At 39.3% G+C, this 18,510-nt stretch overlaps 1 protein-coding gene across 1 annotated transcript in view; it reads left to right on the top strand.

Moving 5' to 3' along the window:
- ATP11C (ATPase phospholipid transporting 11C (ATP11C blood group)) overlaps positions 1-18,061 on the top strand; it is a gene marked incomplete at both ends in the record, with an annotated part of 150,336 nt that extends 132,275 nt beyond the window's left edge. The window contains 5 exons of the mRNA XM_084259229.1: positions 3,959-4,094; positions 6,177-6,242; positions 8,284-8,387; positions 11,346-11,499; positions 17,960-18,061. Of these exons, the coding sequence (XP_084115355.1) occupies positions 3,959-4,094; positions 6,177-6,242; positions 8,284-8,387; positions 11,346-11,499; positions 17,960-18,061 (562 nt within the window). The remainder of the gene's footprint in view (positions 1-3,958; positions 4,095-6,176; positions 6,243-8,283; positions 8,388-11,345; positions 11,500-17,959) is intronic.
- Positions 18,062-18,510: the final 449 nt, after the last annotated feature.

The raw sequence follows: 18,510 nt of genomic DNA, 5'->3' as shown, positions 1-18,510 counted from the left end.
TTGCTTTGTTTCACCCAGACTAGAGTTCACTGATTGCATCCTCGTGGCTTTGTTTAACATGTTGCCTCTGATCCCTATGTCTGTTGTAAAGGGATAATTAGATCTGCAGGAGAATCATAGAAACATTGGTAGAAATGTTCCAGAGCAACAGCTCCCACAGCCTTTTCTTTAAAATGAAAGCCAGTGCCCAAAAGTGACTTGCCTAAGGATGCAGGGTTTAACTACAGCCAGACCAAGGTCAAAATTCAGTATGGTAGTGTGCCAGCAGTTTGAATAGCCATGTTCTGTATTAAGACAAACTAAAGGGAAGCCTAATAGTGCAGCTGCTCTGGTTGAATTGGGATTTGGCCAGTGGTGAGCATATTTCCACCCACCCAGCCCCACCAAGAGCTCAAGCTAATCTCTTAGTTTAATTAGCTCAACTTAATCTCCAATCCCAGCTCTGCCACTTACTGTGACCTTGGACAGATCATTTGCCTGATATGTGCCTTAGTTTATTCTTTGGTATAACAGGTGTACAATAGCACCTAGTCTCAAAGGTTTTGTGAGCACTGAATGAGTGATACATACAAAAGAACTTAAAACAGTGCCTGGGACATAGTAAGTTTTCAGTAAATGGTCACTTTTAATCTTAATTCTAACACCTTCCACATAACCTTAGGGCTGTGCTAAGCAATTTCATACATTAAGAATGTTGAAAACCTGAAGAAAGCAGTTGAGTGCAGTTATTGTGAGGGTTTCCATGGGGTTGTAGTGTAGGTCTTTATAGGTGTAGGTTATGAGTTATTCCACCATTTGTATGGGAGTGTACATGCCATATCAGAAATGAAGACCACGCATACCTACTGGGCTATCCAAGAGGCAGTTTTCCCTTCTTACCTGTTCCCAGTCAGTCACATATTGATTGCTCCATTACTTCAAACTCTTTCATAAACATGAAGCCCTACTCTTTGTATGTGGCTCTCTGTAGCTGTCTCACTTAACATTATGGATGGTGTTGTGTAGCGTATTGTAGATTTCACCTTCAGGGACTTAAGTGACTCAGGTACTTCCCAAACATTTTGACAATGAACCAAGACATAATTGAATATTTTTGTACTTTTTAAGAGAAATTTGAAAAATAAGCTGTCATCTAGAGAAGGGAGAAACCGTTTCCTCTAAGCTTTACAGACAACAAAAAGGCCCTAGTATACCTGCAGCCTCCCATCATGAGATGGGCAGGCCCTTGCTGCTGGTCAACCTCTCCCCAGACCCTCGTCTTCTCTCCTGGTCTCCTTCATGTTGGCTGTCACTGAGTTTCCAACAGCTTCATCATTCATCTGAGTGCAGCTGGAAAGCCTGACCTATAATCCAACAGACTGTGATACCCCTGCCCTTCTTTCCACCGAGTGTAATTAACTCCCAGAGATGGTCTAGATAAACAGGAACACTTCCTGCTTTTGTCCTTTCTCCCTCAGCCCAAGTCAGTGACTGAAAAGCCTCATCGGCTGGCAGTTGCTGGGTACTCTGCACAAACACCTTCAGGGAGGTACTTTCCCTATAACTCCCAGTTGCCTCGGGAGTGTGATTTATTGGCTATTGGTAGAGCTTATTTCTGGGAAGCAGCTGCCTCCTTCCTGCAGTTTTTCTAGGGCAAACAGGAGCACTTTATGCATCCCCTGAATTTCAGATTCCTACATACACCTAGAAATCCAGGGTAGTTGTATATTTACCATATTTTCAGGAAGCCCCATAGTACTCAGTACCAACTGAACAAGGACCAGTTGTATTTACACTACAAAGGTTTTCTTATTTGAAACAGCCTAGGAACTGATCTTGGTATAGTATTGGCAACATTTGTGCTACTTGAATGATTCGTTTGCTACCTTGTCATAAATGTTAAGAGCAATTTGAAATAGAAGCCAAACGAATTCCATGCACAATTCTTTTGCAGCTCTGCTCCATTGTAACTGGGAGCGTTATTTAACATTCTACCTTGTACTAAGATTAGGATATCTTTGACAAATTTTAAACTTTTAATCTGTCTACCTGCCATTTATCAAAGCATGGCTACATAGCTTCAAATATGTTATTTGACTCAATTGAAAAAAATACAAAAGGTAAGACCTTAAAAAAATTTCAGGAAGAAATCTTGGTTAAAAGAAAAACCTTAGGGCCTCCCCGGTGGCGCAGCGGTTGAGCGCTGGGTTGTGAAGCTGCCTGCAGCCTCTACAGCGCCGGTTCGATCCCCGGCCGCCGGGTGAGGGTCCCGCATGACATGACAGACCTCTCCTGCCACACCCACTGCTCCCCTCAGCAGTGTGCTTCAGTCCTTCTGCCTATTCTACTCCCCGCTCTGGCTCTGGTAAATTCTCTCACCCTCCCACGCTTCTGACTGTACCCAGTGCTTGTATGAATAAATAAATAAATCTTTAAAAAAAAAAAAGAAAAGAAAAAGAAAAAAAACTTTAACAGTTATAGTTGGAATACTGGTAGTTTGGTTGAGAAAATAGGATTTGAAGTCAAATCAAGCTAGGATTGTATGCTAGCTCTGTTCGTAAGTCAACTCTGGATGCTGCTACATTAGTGTTTCCCAGACTCTACTGCACATTAGAATCACCTAGGGAGTTTAATTACACCTGATGACAGTTAAATCAAAATGAGGGTGGGAGCCAAGTGGCCATGTTGTTCAAGATTTCCCTGGGGCCTCCCAGGTGGCCTAGGATTTAATAAGTCGTAGCGTTATCACCATGATGACAACCCACCACGATGACCTGATGTAGCGGCAGGAATAGACACAGTGCAGGTTTTCTATGACTCCAGCAGACAGGGTAAAGGAGGAGAGTCCCAGAGCCCTCGGTGGCTTTTTCAGGCTTTAATGGGATTAACCAGGCACACGGCAGACAGGGATCCTGGGGGGCCGAGAGGCTGGCAGGCCTCCCACCCCCCCAGCAAGTCTTCACTCTGTCTGGGCTCTTCGGCATTCTCTGGTGGCCTCTGCTTGCTCTTTTGCTCTCTCTTTCGCTCTCATTCTGTCTGCTTCTCTCATGGTTCTTCTGGCGTCCCTGTGACACCACCCTTATAAGCCCAGCCTTAGCCCAGCTGTACCCACTTACACATGCCCACACCCTACTCCAGGTGTCCACCATCAGGCATTCATTCAGGACTGCAAGGATCCATTATCAATCCTGATGGCAGGAGGGCAGAAAAGCCTGATGCTTTTTTCACTTACCCTACACCTGAGTTCAAGCCCCTGCCAGGGAGCTGACCCACATGGTGCAGCAGACCTCTCCTGTCTTGCCCGCTGCTCCCCTCAGCAGTGTATTTCAGCAGATCTGCCTGTTCTGCTCCCCACTCTGTCTCTGGTGAATCCTCTCACCCCCCTCCCCGCCCCCCACACCTCTGACCTATACCCCAGTTCTTCTATGCAAAAATAGATAAAATCTTTATGGAGGGGAAAAAAAGATCCCCAGGTGATTCCAATGTGCATCAGAGTCTGGGAGCCATTATGGTGCACCTTTTCTAGGGGCTTATTATTTATAAATAGGAATGATAAAATACCTTCCTCATCTGGTTTTTATGTGGATGAAAGTGGATTAGATGTACAAAACTTTTAACCCAGTTTTCTGGCATATATTAAATTCTCAATAAATAGTTGCTAATTAGGACTGGTGGTATTTTTTTTTTTTTTTTTGTGGGACCCTCGCTGGTGGCCGGGGATCGAACTGGCGCTGCAGAGGCTGCGGGCAGCCTCGCAACCCAGTGCTCAACCGCTGCGCCACCAGGGCAGGCCCAGGTGGTATTTTTGATGTCAAAAGCCAGAATCTGAGGAGCGCTTTGACAGCTATTTGCTACAGTGCCACAGTCTGGCCTACCAGAAGCCTTCCCATTCCCTCAAGGGTAGCTCCTTCGTGATAACAGGGTCAAACCACTGGCATTTCTTTGACATTAATCTGTGATTTTCTCCATTTCTCAATAGGAAAATTTCTGGCAATGCCATGCTGCAGTTGGGCCCCTTCTTATACTGGACATTTCTGGCTGCATTTGAAGGGACAGTGTTCTTCTTTGGGACTTATTTTCTCTTTCAGACTTCATCCCTAGAAGAGAATGCAAAGGTAAGAAAATACATATGTCATTGCATATTATTTATAAGAATGGTTTATCTTTTTCCATGGCTATCTTTTTCCACTGGATCTATTATATACACAGTTGAGCCTTTTTGCAAGTGATTTTTGTTAAAGTAGAGTATGTTCTCACAACTTCTTTAGAGCAATAGAAGTGCTGAAGTAAGAAATCACTTCCTGTGTGCATGGGTAACTAGAGAGCTTATGTGCAAACCTTCTGGAAGCTTAACTTGCGTGTAATTTTTACTAGATGAAGCAGAGTTCTTGGGCCCTCAGACTTTGGACCCTTGCATTGTATGATGCGAGCAAGGCTTTTCCTGTTTTAAAGTGAGGTCTGGCCTCACTAGTTTTTATTCATAGTGCCCTTCGTGCTTGGAGTTCAAGAGGGGTAAATGCCACATCTTTGCAGTATTTGCCCACTAGTTAAAGAGAGGGAATTTCCTTCTCTTCCTCCTTCCTTTCTGCATGAGAGCATAATGTTTTCCAGAAAGACCACACTGGTCCTGCCAGTGCCTTCCCAGCAAGTGACTACAATGGTCAGCACCTGTGTTGGGATGAATTTGCCTGGGCTATGCTCCAGGAGAAAAATGCTGAAGGGGTGAGGCCTTCATCCCTCAGCCACACAGTAGGAAATGGAACCCACCACCTTGCATGCTGCTTTCATGATGGTTTCCTTTGCTGTTCCTGCACTTCCTCTTTTGTGCTCCTTCATTCTCTACCATTCATAATATGCAGCAAAGCTAAGTTTCAAAAAGAATTTACTGAGTACAACGACTGTATCACAACCCAGAAAGCAACATGTTACAGAAGTGATAGGCTCAGTGAATTTGAATGATACTTTGAAGTTGTCGGTACTACAGTAAAAACCTCTCTTAATTTGGACTAACAGAAACCAGCTATATGAATTCATTTAAATTATTGACCACCAATAAACTATTGAAAAAATTGAGATTTAGTGTTTTACAGTAGGGCACATGTAGCACTTGCCAGGGAGAATGGCCCGATAAATTATCTCTGCAGTCTCACACAAGTCACCTCAGATTTTCCAAGTCAGCTTTCCCATTAGTAAGAAGGGTCTAGATTTTGTGGTTTCTCATTTTATGGTTCCTTCAGCTTTATGACTGATTCTGTGACTTTCACTTTTTAACTTATTTTTATTAAACACATAAATTGTTTAGAGCTGACTATTGCTTGAAAGCTTGTTCAGAGTAACAGATAAGCTCCTGCAATCCTGTGGACTTTGTTCATATACTTAGCAAAATCGTCAGGTGGTGAATGGGGAGCCTCAACCCAGCTTCTGTCCACTTCATCTCCCATTTTGAGTTCATGAAGTCCAAATTAATTAGATTTTACTGTGTGTATCACCATCCTCAATGTTTGCTAAAATTAAAATTATAAGAACTGCTCTCAGCAATTAAACAAACACCCATGTATGATTTGATCAAATTCCTCTTTTGCTTCTATTAACCTTAATTTTATGTTTTTATTTTTCAAAAACCTTTTACATTTCATTTTCTGTTTTAATGTTATGCATTCAGATCTTGACAGCATTTGGTAAGCATATGTGCCACTCACTGCCATTGTGTGGACTTATATATGGTAATTGCTTTTCTTTACTGTGCACATGCTGACAGCTCTAATATTTGCAGCCAGAAAATTAGACTATATTTTTAAAATGTGAGCCCATTTGTTTGAAAATTAGTAGTTGAGAGTTTGGATTCTGTATTATAGCAAAAACCCTTAACAAACTCTTTAGCGAGATGAGTAATGATGAGCATTACTGTTAATGGACTGGATTTTTCCCCTGCCTTTATCACACCAGTGTGTTCTGTGTTTGATGCTGCATGGAATAATGGAAATAAACCCTACCAACCACAAGTGTACTGTACCTGTCCAAGAAAATTTAGGGTCACAGTAAAATATTCAATTTTGGCCTAATCTTTTGACCATATATTTCCCTAACAATTCATTTAAAAATCTTTGGCAGTTACACACAAGGATTAAACTTGACATTTTATTTTTGTAAACAGGCTTGCATCATCATGGTACATGTAATTGTCAAATGTTTTTCAGGTCTATGGAAACTGGACTTTTGGAACCATTGTTTTTACAGTCTTAGTATTCACTGTAACTCTGAAGGTTAGATTTTTATTTATTCAAATATATTTAATACCTTTTTTTGTAATGCTTTCTGGTCTTACAGTAATATGTCTTTTTGTCTTACAGTGTCATTGTAGTGGGTTATTATTCAAATCTGAATGCTTACTAAAATGTGTATGATAATAGAAATTTGTGCATTTGACTACTATTTGTGATCATTTTTTCCTATATATCACCCATCTTTGTTTTAAAAATTCATGTGCCATACTTATGTTGAAAATCTGTTCCTTCTATCCTTCCCTGCCATTTGCTATTTTCAAGATGTTATAAGTGATATATAAACAGACTGAGAAAGAGAGAGTTTTCATCTTGAATATTTTTTAAAGCTACATATCTGTTTAAGAATGACAGAGCTTGAAATAATTTGGGTATCCATGTGTGAGATATCTGAGGTAAGAGCTTGGTAGTGATGGAATTTTATACAATATATTCATCATATGCTACCTACATTTGTGATGAAACTCCTGAAACTAGATGACAGGTAATGCACAAGTAGGCCCATAATGGCAAAATCATTGACATTAATGTGTAACCATATAATACTGGACAGTCCCTTTGAGGCACATGTGTTAGGACTCTTACAGTTGAATGCATATCAGATTATTGTGACCAATCCAGTAGTAAACACTTCACATGGAGTCCAAGAAAGAGAAGCCTTAAGAGAATTCCAATGTCCTGAGTGGTGAGAACTAGGATTCAGAAGTATAATTGGCAAAGTTCCTCTAATCCTTTCCCCTCCCTAAATTTTCATTTCTGGTTCATTCATCATACCAAAAAGAACTAACATCTATTTGTATTTATTGTTCAGCTACTATTTTGGGAATAATTTTATGACTGCAAAGAAAAGCTACAATTCATCTCAGTTTAGCCATTTACTAGCTGAATGTCCTGGGGAAAGTGACTTCATGTCTCTGTACCTCCATTTCCTTCTCTAATAAGATGGGATAAAAGTAGCACCTGCCTCTCAGGATTTTTGTGAGAAGACAATTAGTGAATACATGTAAGGCACTTAAAATGGTAGATGGCACAAATAATACGTTCAGTACAATTAATATAGTTATTTATCATGTTTCACAGGCTCATGATTTGAATTGGAAGCCTCCCCAGCACCCCTAGTACCCCAACCGTGCATATGGCCCCTGGGCCTTCAGGTGCCCTTCATGGTTGAAATTGGCCTTACTGCAGCATTTTTCACGTGTCGCTCAAAAGACATCCAGTCTCTCATCTTTGGATGAGTGTTATTGTGTGTGACATTTTCCCTAGCATACGGTAGGGTGAGAATACAATGTAGAGCTACATTAGCAGTGGTATCTACATTAGCAGTGGTATCTACATTAGCAGTGGTATCTACCTGTTTATGAATGAGAAAATTTAATGGAGAGTTGAGACACAAACCTACTCTTTGAATAATAAATGTCCTGGATGTTAGTCCATGTGGCTCAGAAATTTTAAGGAAGCAGCGGAGACCATAATTGATATTTTTAGATTACATTAAAAACCCCAGGTACCGGGGCTCCCTAGTGGCCTAAGGTGTTAAGCACCGCACTATGAATCCACAGCCTCTGCAGCACAACTTTGATCCCAGGCCGGCCAACGAGCAACCCACATGGCGCAGCAGACCTCTCCTGTCTCGCTTGCTGCTCCCCTCAGCAGTGTATTTCAATCAATCCACCTCTTCTGTTCCCTGCTCTGTCTCTGGTGAATCCTCTCACTGCCACCCCCTGCCCCCACATCTCTGGCCTGTACCCCAGCTCTTGTATGCATAAATAAATAAATCTTTAAAAAAATATTTTAAAAACCCCAGGTACCATAATCTGAACAGTCAGCCCTGGCAGAAACATTAAGGAATTAAAATCCAAGGCAAATGGGAGTGTTACTAATTTAATGGAACAGATACAGATTTTGCACTTGAAAGGGACATTACATAGTTAGACCCACAATCCAAGTTACCAGATACCGTAGTGTATTGCCTGTTGCAGTTCGCGCGCATCATAAAGTCTCCTGTGTTGTATCTTTTCAGCTTGCCTTGGATACTCGTTTCTGGACATGGATAAATCACTTTGTGATTTGGGGTTCTTTAGCCTTTTATGTATTTTTCTCATTCTTCTGGGGAGGAATTATTTGGTAAGCAGATACACATGTGTGAGTAATGTATAAACGACAAAATATACATATATATTTACATTGTATATGCAAAGATAAGTTATAATTTTAAACTGTTGATTATGTAAGATGGCAGGTCTTTGATATTAATGAACTGGAAGTTACTTCTAGCCAGTAACACAATTTCAGGTAAGATTTCAAATGCAAGTATATAGACTGTGCAAGTTACTCAAAAGACACCCCTTCCCCCCACTTTCTTGTGGTTCCTATTCAAGTCATTCAACTTGAAAGTGTATAAACATGTCTCTGTGAAGTGCCACTATAATTTCTAGCATGACCTCCCATGTAATTTCCAGGGGAAATCAGTAGATTGTAAACTTTCTACACAATTAATGGTCAATAACCACATTATTATCCATGCGAATCCTATTCCCCCTTTATTAAGGTATATAACTGATTCACATCACTATGATATACTCAGCATATATCAATAAAATATATTCCATTTATTACTTGAAGGGTTATATCTTGAAATGACCAACGTTTTGGGGAAGGGTAGGTAAAGACAGACTCTACAGCTAGGCCTAACAGGTCATTCTCTTCATATTGGTTCAATAGGTGTTTATTCAGAAGCCATTTAGTGCTGTGGGATGACTTAAACTGCACCCCTGCTTCCAGGAGATTGAAATACAGTAAGGGAACACATAAGCCATCCTTAGAGGAGTTAAAGGGAATGTAAACAAGTTTGGTTTTTATCTCCTTTCCTTACTCGCAGAGGCCTGTATTTTGAGTTTAAATATCACAATTGTTTTCACTAATGAGTGGCTTCCCCGGCAAGGATGCCAGCAGCAAAGAGCATGACTATAGTAAGCCGTGGGGTGAGATTCGGGAGTACATATTTTCACTGGTTTGAGTAAAAGAATACATTTCATCTTATCACAGAAGCGAGAGCACCATGTTTATGTCCCTTGCGACTTAATTAGAAGAAACTCTCACTGTTTTGAAAAGCTTCTTTTAATAGGAACCTTAAGAACTAAAAATATGAAAAACCTAGTCATTTAAGGAAGTAGCAGTTCTAAAAAATATAATTACAGCATATATTTGACACCTATATTGGTAATTATTGATGCAATGAGGCTGAAGGAAGTCTCTATTTTCTTTAATAATATACAAATGAATCAGTTGATTAACCAAGTGTAACATACAATTGTAAGTCTGCCCAGAGTTCATAATTCTGTCTATAAATTGTGTAATCAGTACTGAACTAATTATGCAAAATATCCACAAGAATAAGATATTTCTAGCAAACTGGTTTCTATTTGAACAGACTATTTCATAGTGATTAAAATAAATCCCTTAAATGATTAAGAAATTGTCACACCTGTTTCTACTCATCAGAGATACTAAAAGTGAAACATTAATAATTTTTTAGATAGTTGCCTGTGGAGTTTTCTGAGTGGAGCTACTATGTGAACATAAACTTTATATTACAAAGCATCCAGCAAAATATAACTGGAAACGATAGGAAATATCAGTTGGATGCTAATCACAGCTAATATCTCTGGATATGTTCCACCCTGAAGTATTGCCCCCCGCCCCTCTTATGGGTAGACAGTGACAGTGATGTTTTCAATCCAGAAATATTATCTCTCATTCTTTACTCTTCACCTTCAAAGCTCCATAGATTTCCATCAAGGTAAACAAAAAAGAAATCTAGGGTTATTAATCAGCAGGTATTATGGGGTATTGTGGGAAGGAATACCTGTGATTAGCCATCACTTGTCTACTCCACCCTTATTATGACTCACTTTACTGCCTGGAAAATTAGTGGGCTTCATAATCAAGAGTGAGGGTAGAGCACTTCCAGAAAAGTCTTTTCTAGATGGTTGGGCGCCTGGAAAGCCTGTTTAGCCCAGACCTCCTAAATTTCTCCACCTCACTGTTCTGCTCACTCAGAGTTTAAGTCTAGTTGTTAATTTTATCATGTTACGTAAGTGTACAAACATCATTTTTTGTATTTATTGCTGTTTAAGCAACATTTCTTTAAAAACAGTGTATGATTTAGAGGTACTACCTGATGAGGTACAACTCAGGAGTAGAGCGTTTGACTGCAGATCAATTTTGAAATAAGAAACTAGTTTCATTTCATTGAGCACTATGCTCAATCTAATAAATGGGACTGACCAGCTACCTGCCTAAGGACTCCTTATCCGAGGATAATGTGATGTGCACCCCAGCCTTGCACAGCTGCTTTGCTTCGTGCCCTTCAGCTTTCAACATTAAATTAGCCTAGTGAGAATCTCTGTGGTTCAGTTCAGACAGGGGAAGGGAAACTGACTGTGTTTCTCAATGGCTGCCTGACAATTCAGTTGTATGACTTGGAATGAAATCCAGCATCAGAATGAGGGGTCCTCCTGGATTTCTGAACACTAAGGCATAATGTCCTGTTGGCTGTTGTCTGCTTGTAGATGTTAATGGTAGATTCCTCCCATTTGAGAGAGAGAAGCTCTACGGGCCTTTTTATATTTGCATAAAGGATTTTTTGTGGGGGCTTATAAAAGTGTCTATTGAATTTCTGAATATAGAGCACAAATTCATCTTCATATTAATAAAGCGGCATAGGAGTAAAATGCTTGTTAGCATAAAAAATAATCATTTCTCTTGAATATCTGAAGCTCCAGCATTTTCTAATGCAAATAAATATTCTCCATTTGGCAGTTTTAAAGCTGATTACTTGGTTTTTTTTCCAAATCAAATGTATTTTATTATCTTTTTCCCCCTTTGATTATCATTCTTTTTCTCTCCAAACATTTGGTGAATGAAATCTGTGTATTACTTTTGGGATATTCTAAAGAAAATTATTTTTATTAATGCACATAGCAAAGATTCCTTTTAAATATAAAACAGTTTCAATTACACTTCTGTTACTTATGACAAGAACTGACTTTTTTTTTGTTATGTTTTTTCTTTCCACTCTAGGCCTTTTCTTAAACAACAGAGAATGTATTTCGTATTTGCTCAAATGCTGTCTTCTGTATCCACATGGTTGGCAATAGTTCTTCTAATATTTATCAGCCTTTTCCCTGAGATTCTCCTGATTGTATTAAAGAATGTAAGAAGAAGAAGTGCCAGGGTAAGAACTAAGTTTGTATTATAACCTGTTTTTTGGAAGGGGCTTCAATATCTGCCATGAACTAAAAACCTCATTTAGAGAATTGCATTAGTTACAGCATGTTAAACCCCTCCTTACAGGTTCATCACTTAATTTCCTCTTCTGCATAAAAAGTATAGTAAAAACTTCGTTATCCAATGCAGGTGGTAAGTAGATTCCTTAACGGTGTTCTATGTGGCCTAGCAGTCCATATGGAGTATCTCATATGCTCCATATGGAATTTTAAAAGAAAAAAATGATTTTTTTTTAATTTAGCCTAGAATTTTCACACCAGGATTTCCACACCAACATTCCAGCTTGAACCTTAGAAATTTCCCTGTGGGTTTTTTGCAGATTTTTTTTCATTTGATAATCCTAATTTGCCTTTTTAAAACTTTTCCCCTTCCTTTAATTATAGTGCTGCTTAATCTCTGTGTTGCTTCTAGCCCTGTCTGTCCAGCAGTATATTTGAACCAAAGAGAATTCCCTGGATGTGGTTTCTACATCCATGCCTTCCTGAAACACACTTGTAAAAATTCAAGATTGTTTTATGAGTGTGTTTTTATTTTTGTTGCTTAAATTGTAAATTTCTTGTGGGAATAAGAAGTTATTATCCTCTGTCAGCCTAATCGCTTGGCCCTGCATCATGTGGTATCTTTTGAACATTGAAGTGATAAAAGGGGTAGATTAGTCTGGAAAATAAAACTTCTGCCAAATTTTGACCAACAGGTTAATTAAATATGTCACATTCCTGCCAGTGCTAGCTCATTTTGCCAAACAAAGCCCTATTTCTAGCATATTGATACCAACTAGATTTTGCAGCCCCTCCAAGGCAATATTTTCAGGAAATAGTCTAAGATTATATATATATATATATATATATATATATGAACTTTTTGATCAAATTTGCCAACCAGGTTAGTCATAGAACTGGTTTGTCTGATTTTTTGGCTTATTGAATTAATAGACTGCAGTGGTTGGCATTATGCAGAAGTATGGATCAATAATGATTGATTACAATGGGAAAATCTTCAGTGATTAGACATGTAAAAGAGGAACTTTTTGATACAAACCAGTATTATAAGCCCCAAAGAGAAGCGACAGAACTGTCAGTTGCACAAACAGCATTGACCCTGAGTATACAGAGTCAGTCAGCGTGCAGTCTGATGGTCACAACTGCCCTTATCTCCCTGCTTCTGCATGCCGTCTGGACTGCAACGGTACACAGTAGTGTTAGCCTGGCTAAGATTGCCTTAGTCTGTTCGTTAATCCTTCTGATAGACCTGCAACTAACTCCCTCCAGCCTGGTGTGTAGTGTTAGGATGGAAAGAGGCATTTATTTATCGGACTACATACACCTTATTATCATTTGAGCATGGGTAAAACAAATTGATATGGGGCTTCCCCGGTGGCGCAGTGGTTGAGCGCTGGGTTGCGAAGCTGCCCGCGGCCTCTGCCGCGCTGGTTCGATCCCCGGCTGCAACCCGGCCACCACCGGAGGAGGGTCCCGCATGGCGCGCAGACCTCTTCTGCCGCCCGCTGCTCCCCTCAGCAGTATACTTCAGTCCTTCTGCCTGCTCTGCTCCCTGCTCTGGCTCTGGTGAATTCTCTCACCCTCCCGCGCTTCTGACTGTACCCAGTGCATGTATAAACAAACAAACAAATAAATAAATAAAACATGCCTCTATTAAAAAAAAAAAAATTGATATGACAGGTTCCTCCCAGAAAAGCTCCAGTGGGCAACTTGCATGAAGCCAAATATAAAATATCACAGTAAAAAATGCTCTGGTACCTTTTTGTAACAGAGAATTGTCTGTAAAGAATCTCTTAAGTCCTCTCCCATTATTTTTATTTGGGGTGCTCCTGAATGTTTTTCTTATTTGCGATAATGGAGTTAATGCTATATAATGACTCACCCAACTTCACACTCTAAAGACAAAACAATCTCAGAAATCAAAACCTTCAGACATATCTTATTTTCTTTATAAACCATTAGACACTGGCTGGAGGTGATTTTTACATAAATTAAATGGTCATTAAATGCTTCACATGTTTTAAATGTTTTAATGTACAAGTTAAATGGCCATTAAATGGAGGGATGCTACAGAATGGTCACAAATAAAGACTTGGAGCATTTTCTTTCCATGCAGACAACAGATTCCAGCATCTGTTGAAAGCATGGAGTTCTGGGACTACAGCCCTTTTTCTTAGCAGCATAGAATGTTGCCAGGGGTTCAGCATGAAACTTGTTTGCCATGGGTTGTGTCCATGACAGCAGGAATTCTAGCATCTGTGCTCTAGCTTGGCATGCTGATGTTGCTAGTACAACCAGGAGAATTTCCATAATCACCTTCATTCATTCATTCATTTATTCCTGCCTTCATTGAACCAATAAGTGTGTGTTGAACCACCTACTGATGAACATCTCTCTTTACATCCAATGTCTGAAAAGCTAAATGATTTTTCAGACTGAATGGGATTTAGAGTTGCAGAAGAGACAAAAACATTGTGGGCACTCAGCAGCGCTGCCTACTCCCCCCCGCCCCACCCCCCCCCGTGAGAAAATGCAAGAGCAAAGTAATACATACAAATGCATAAAGGCCAGCTGAAACAATGCAGCCACAGCCATTCTGATGAGTCACATCTGTTTAAGCCCTATTTGGCCATATCAAAGAGGTAGAGGCCACTTCTAAGATAAAAAGAGGAAAAAGTATCTTAATGACCAGCAGTCTGACATTCTGGTTGACTTCCTACTTTATTCAGTATCCCTTGCTAAGGAATGGGCCTCATTTTAAAGAGTGGCAAAGGTTCTTTTATACTGCTCTGCCTCATACCTGACAGGCTCCTTAATATGGGGTAAAGGGTATGTCCTTGTCTAGAGGTAGAAGATAGCCCTGACTTCAACCAGTAAGCATCTTGCATCCTTTGTACATACAGCCAGAAATGCCTATGGTAAGCAGGCTGCCAGTGTTATCCTCATGTGGGTCTTGGCAGCTGTTTTGAGAAGGGAACTCAGCAGTGGGTAGTGAAAATGTCTCTATGGCATTTGAGAAAGAAGCTAAGCCATTTACATTTCACAATTATAGAAGCCGCCTTCTCTTGAATTCTATTCAATTCAGCACACATTGCCTGAGGATCCATTATAAGTTAGCTACTGTACTAGGTGTTGGCAATTGAGGGGTGAATCAGACATGTCCCCAGCTCATAAGGAGCTCTCACTCTAGTTTAGTTGTAAAGAGGGTTCATATGCAACACTCGTGTAAGCAGGCATAAAGCAGGATAGTAGTACTCAGGGGTATGATTTGTTCTGACATACCTGAACTACTACTTCAAGGTTAGAGTCAATACCTCCCGAACCGTCCAGTAAAAAGACTGGTTAGGGGGCCCCCACCACTCCTGACTTCTGTTATGATGCTAGCAATATAAAGAATTCTATTTTTGAAAATAGGTTTCCTCTGTCATTTAACTCCAGGGAATAGGTAAGCCAAGTTTTTTTAATCCATATCTTGAACAGTGAGGTTAATTATTGAGCTAAAATCCCTTGTCAAGGATCGCAGGATTTTTCTTTAGCTTACAGTGATCAGGCTGCATCACCAAGCTGCTGGTGGTGTATGATGAACTTGCCCTTGAGCACTGCACAGTGCAGCAGCAGTTCACCTCAGAGGAAGTTACATGGTTAGGAATTTGGTATTTTGGAAAACTATGTCCCCTCTAAGCACGACTGTTGGGCTCTTGCTTATATGCACCTGGACCTTTCAATACAGGAATTTTCCATTTATCTTTATGTAAGCTTTCCCACTTAAATCACCAAATCATAATGGAGGTTTGACTTTGCCTACTAGACATGGGAACACAGTAATGGAAATTGACCAGCAACATGGCCATGCCCTAGCCTGGGATATCTGCACAAACAATATATTCCATTATGTAGAGAGCTCTTTTAGAGTGAAGACAGGAAAAGCAAAGATGTCTGCCTGAGCAATATTCCAAGAAAAAGCACTTGGAGAATTTTGGAGAGTATAGTTTATCCTTGTGATAGCAGTGATGATGATGACGATGATGGTGGTGGCTATTATTGTGATTCTGACGGTGTCATATACAGCTGTGGGTTCTGAGGATAATGGTCCAGGAACTGGATTAGACAAAAATAAAGTTGAACTCCTAATGTCATGGCTGTTGAGGTGGACCTTTATGCATTGGCCTCTTTGACATGCTGCTGGTTGAACCGCTGTCAAAGCTCTCTAGATGACTGCAAAGGAATGTGGAAATGTCATTATCTCCCATGCTTCTTACCTCCCCCACCCCGCCTTCCAGTTGCTAACTGTATCAACTTTTGATTGCTTTAGATACTTCCATACTCTATACTGCCTTCTGTACTTTCATATTTCTCCTCCCCCCACCCCTTTATAAAGTAACCTAATCTGCTAACCCCTAAACTTTCTGTTCAGGGGTTAATAGAACTGTTTCATAGAAATACTTTAATCTCATCATTTGGATACAAGTTTTTGAGCACACCAAAGAGTACTTCTAGTTACAGTAAATAGATAGGTTTATACAATAACCAAAGGGGTGGGGGGATTTATTATAATATTAACCTTGTTGCAAGGTTTTTGCCCACAAAATACAAAATAACAAAGTTTTCGTCTCAGAAACTAAACATGTATTTCTCTAGCTTTATTGGTAATGTTCATGTTACCAGCATGTCACCTAGTTTATTTAATGTAAAATATGAACAGGAAAAATTGTAGTTATATTAAAGCATATATGTATAAATCAAAGTATTTGCCTTTCAAAGTTAAGTTGTTTATTAGACTGATAGATACATATGTTTCTTTGGCCGATTCCTTTTTTTAAGCCTATATTCATTAGTCACCTATGTACATAACATGGGTAATCTTGATTAGCAGCCCCAGAGTAGACCACTTATCTTCTGTAAGGTAGCTTGTAAAGTTAGGCACAGAATGAGAAGGAAAAAATAACCCCTTACGGTTTTCTGATTATACTTCGAGTTATCAGTTTTTACCTTTTCTAGGTGTTTGAAAGGAAAAATTCATAGCTCTTTAACCTAACCTTTTTAAGAGGTTTTATAGGAAAAGGGAGGGGAACCAATCAAATTCTGTTAGTGTAAGGGAAGTTAAGCATGGTGCAGAGGTAAACAGTACAAGGGTATGTAAACAGGAATGATTTTGCATCATGTCAGTGTTAATTTCATTTTAAACCTACAGTTGCCCATGGGCAGCCATCCCCGTCTGTGCAATGGGTAGGGGAGATAGTTACTTTCAGGTACATCAGTGATGCGCCGTGGACATAACTCTCTGGCCAGTGCGTTTTCAGCAAATGTAGTTTAGTGAATTAATGTTTCGAGATAAGCCTTATTTCAATGAGAAGCATATGTTTTAATCATTTTACTCAAAATAGTCAATTTTCCTATAACAAAATAATTGCAAATTGACTTCTAGAGAAATAGTAGTAGCCTACACATGCGACTATTCCTGACTCTACTTTTACTTCAGAAAGTAACGTCTTCAAAACTAACATGTCATTTCGACTTCGAATTCTTGAGTTTTCTTTTTAAATGTCTTACGTTTGAGAGAATATTTACTTTTTTTTTTTTTTTTTGGTTTCTGCATTTCTCTTTTTCCTACTGCAATTTTCCACCTTTTGTGCAATTGTGAACAAGGTAACGAAACGCCTCCCTTCCTCAGGAACATCTACTATCTTCATGCTTTCTCAAACTTCCAGCAATCACAGTTTCTCTTGGAGTGAATAAGGTGATTTCCTTTCTTAATGTAACAACTTGCTTGCATTCTCATTTGCTTGACACCATTTTCAGATTCTTTATGAAAAATTATTTCTCATGACTCATTTTTATATCTTCTATTGATACTTAAGAGTATTTTGTCATTTTCCTTTCATCATTTGTTCACCTTCTCAAACTGTCACCCTGGAGAGGAAGTGATGTTCAAAGCTTGGACTGTAAGTCTCTGGTTTCATTGACTCCTGGTACGCAGTGGCAGCCATGGCGTGTGACAGCTAGTTTGTTCACCGAGACAGGAATGTTTTGCACAATTTCTCTTTGTTCCATACACTCACAGCATCGGCACAACTCTCAGAGGTGTTCACCAAAAGGATGGTAAGGTTTACTAATCAAACCATATCGGCTCATCTACCACATAACCTACCAGCGCCATTTCAAAAGCCCAGGTTTGCCACATACTACTAATGTCTGTGTACTTTTACCATGAAAACAATTCAAGTTGGAGACTTTCTTAGGTCTTAAAATGTACTCATTTAATGTTATGCATTAACTCTAGTATAATCCATTTGTGCTTTTGGCCAGAAGAGTAGTGTATAGGAAATGATATTTTTCTTCTACATTTTTATCACCAGGTAGGTTGACCAATGTTCAAATGCTTTAAGTATTTTTACCTCACTATTACAGAGAAATCTGAGCTGTAAAAGGGCATCTGACTCATTATCCGCCAGACCTTCAGTCAGACCTCTTCTTTTACGAACATTCTCAGACGAATCTAATATATTGTAACAGGTACCTAGTGTTAAACAAGCGGGCTGGCTTTAAAGAAACAGATTAACAGCATTATAAAGAAAAAAATGAAAATATCACTCTCTAAATTTTCTCTTCTGTTGGTGTGGTGAACTTTATACTATTCTTTGCAAAAATATAAAGATGCATTACTTGGAATATGATGAAATCCATATTTAAATTTGCTAAGCCCACAAATAAAATTTTGGGCATATACCAGAGCTGAAGAATAATACAACTTATTTAATTTATAAGGACAGGTTGTCATGATGGCAGTGCCACCATGTGAAAATGCTTCATACTGATCGAGAATATTTAGATTTATAAAGCTCATTTGCAAAAACTGAAAATAAATATTCCAAAATTGCATCTATATAATATCAAGTCAGTTTTAGCATTGCATGTTTTTGGGGGAATTATGTTAAAATAATTCAGTGTGTTTGTACTTT

The sequence above is a fragment of the Talpa europaea genome (genome assembly GCF_964194135.1).
Source record: "Talpa europaea genome assembly, chromosome: X".
NCBI classification, from domain to species: domain Eukaryota; kingdom Metazoa; phylum Chordata; class Mammalia; order Eulipotyphla; family Talpidae; genus Talpa; species Talpa europaea.
The sequence above is the reverse complement of the archived record's forward strand: the minus strand, read 5'-3'. Positions and strand labels throughout refer to the sequence as shown.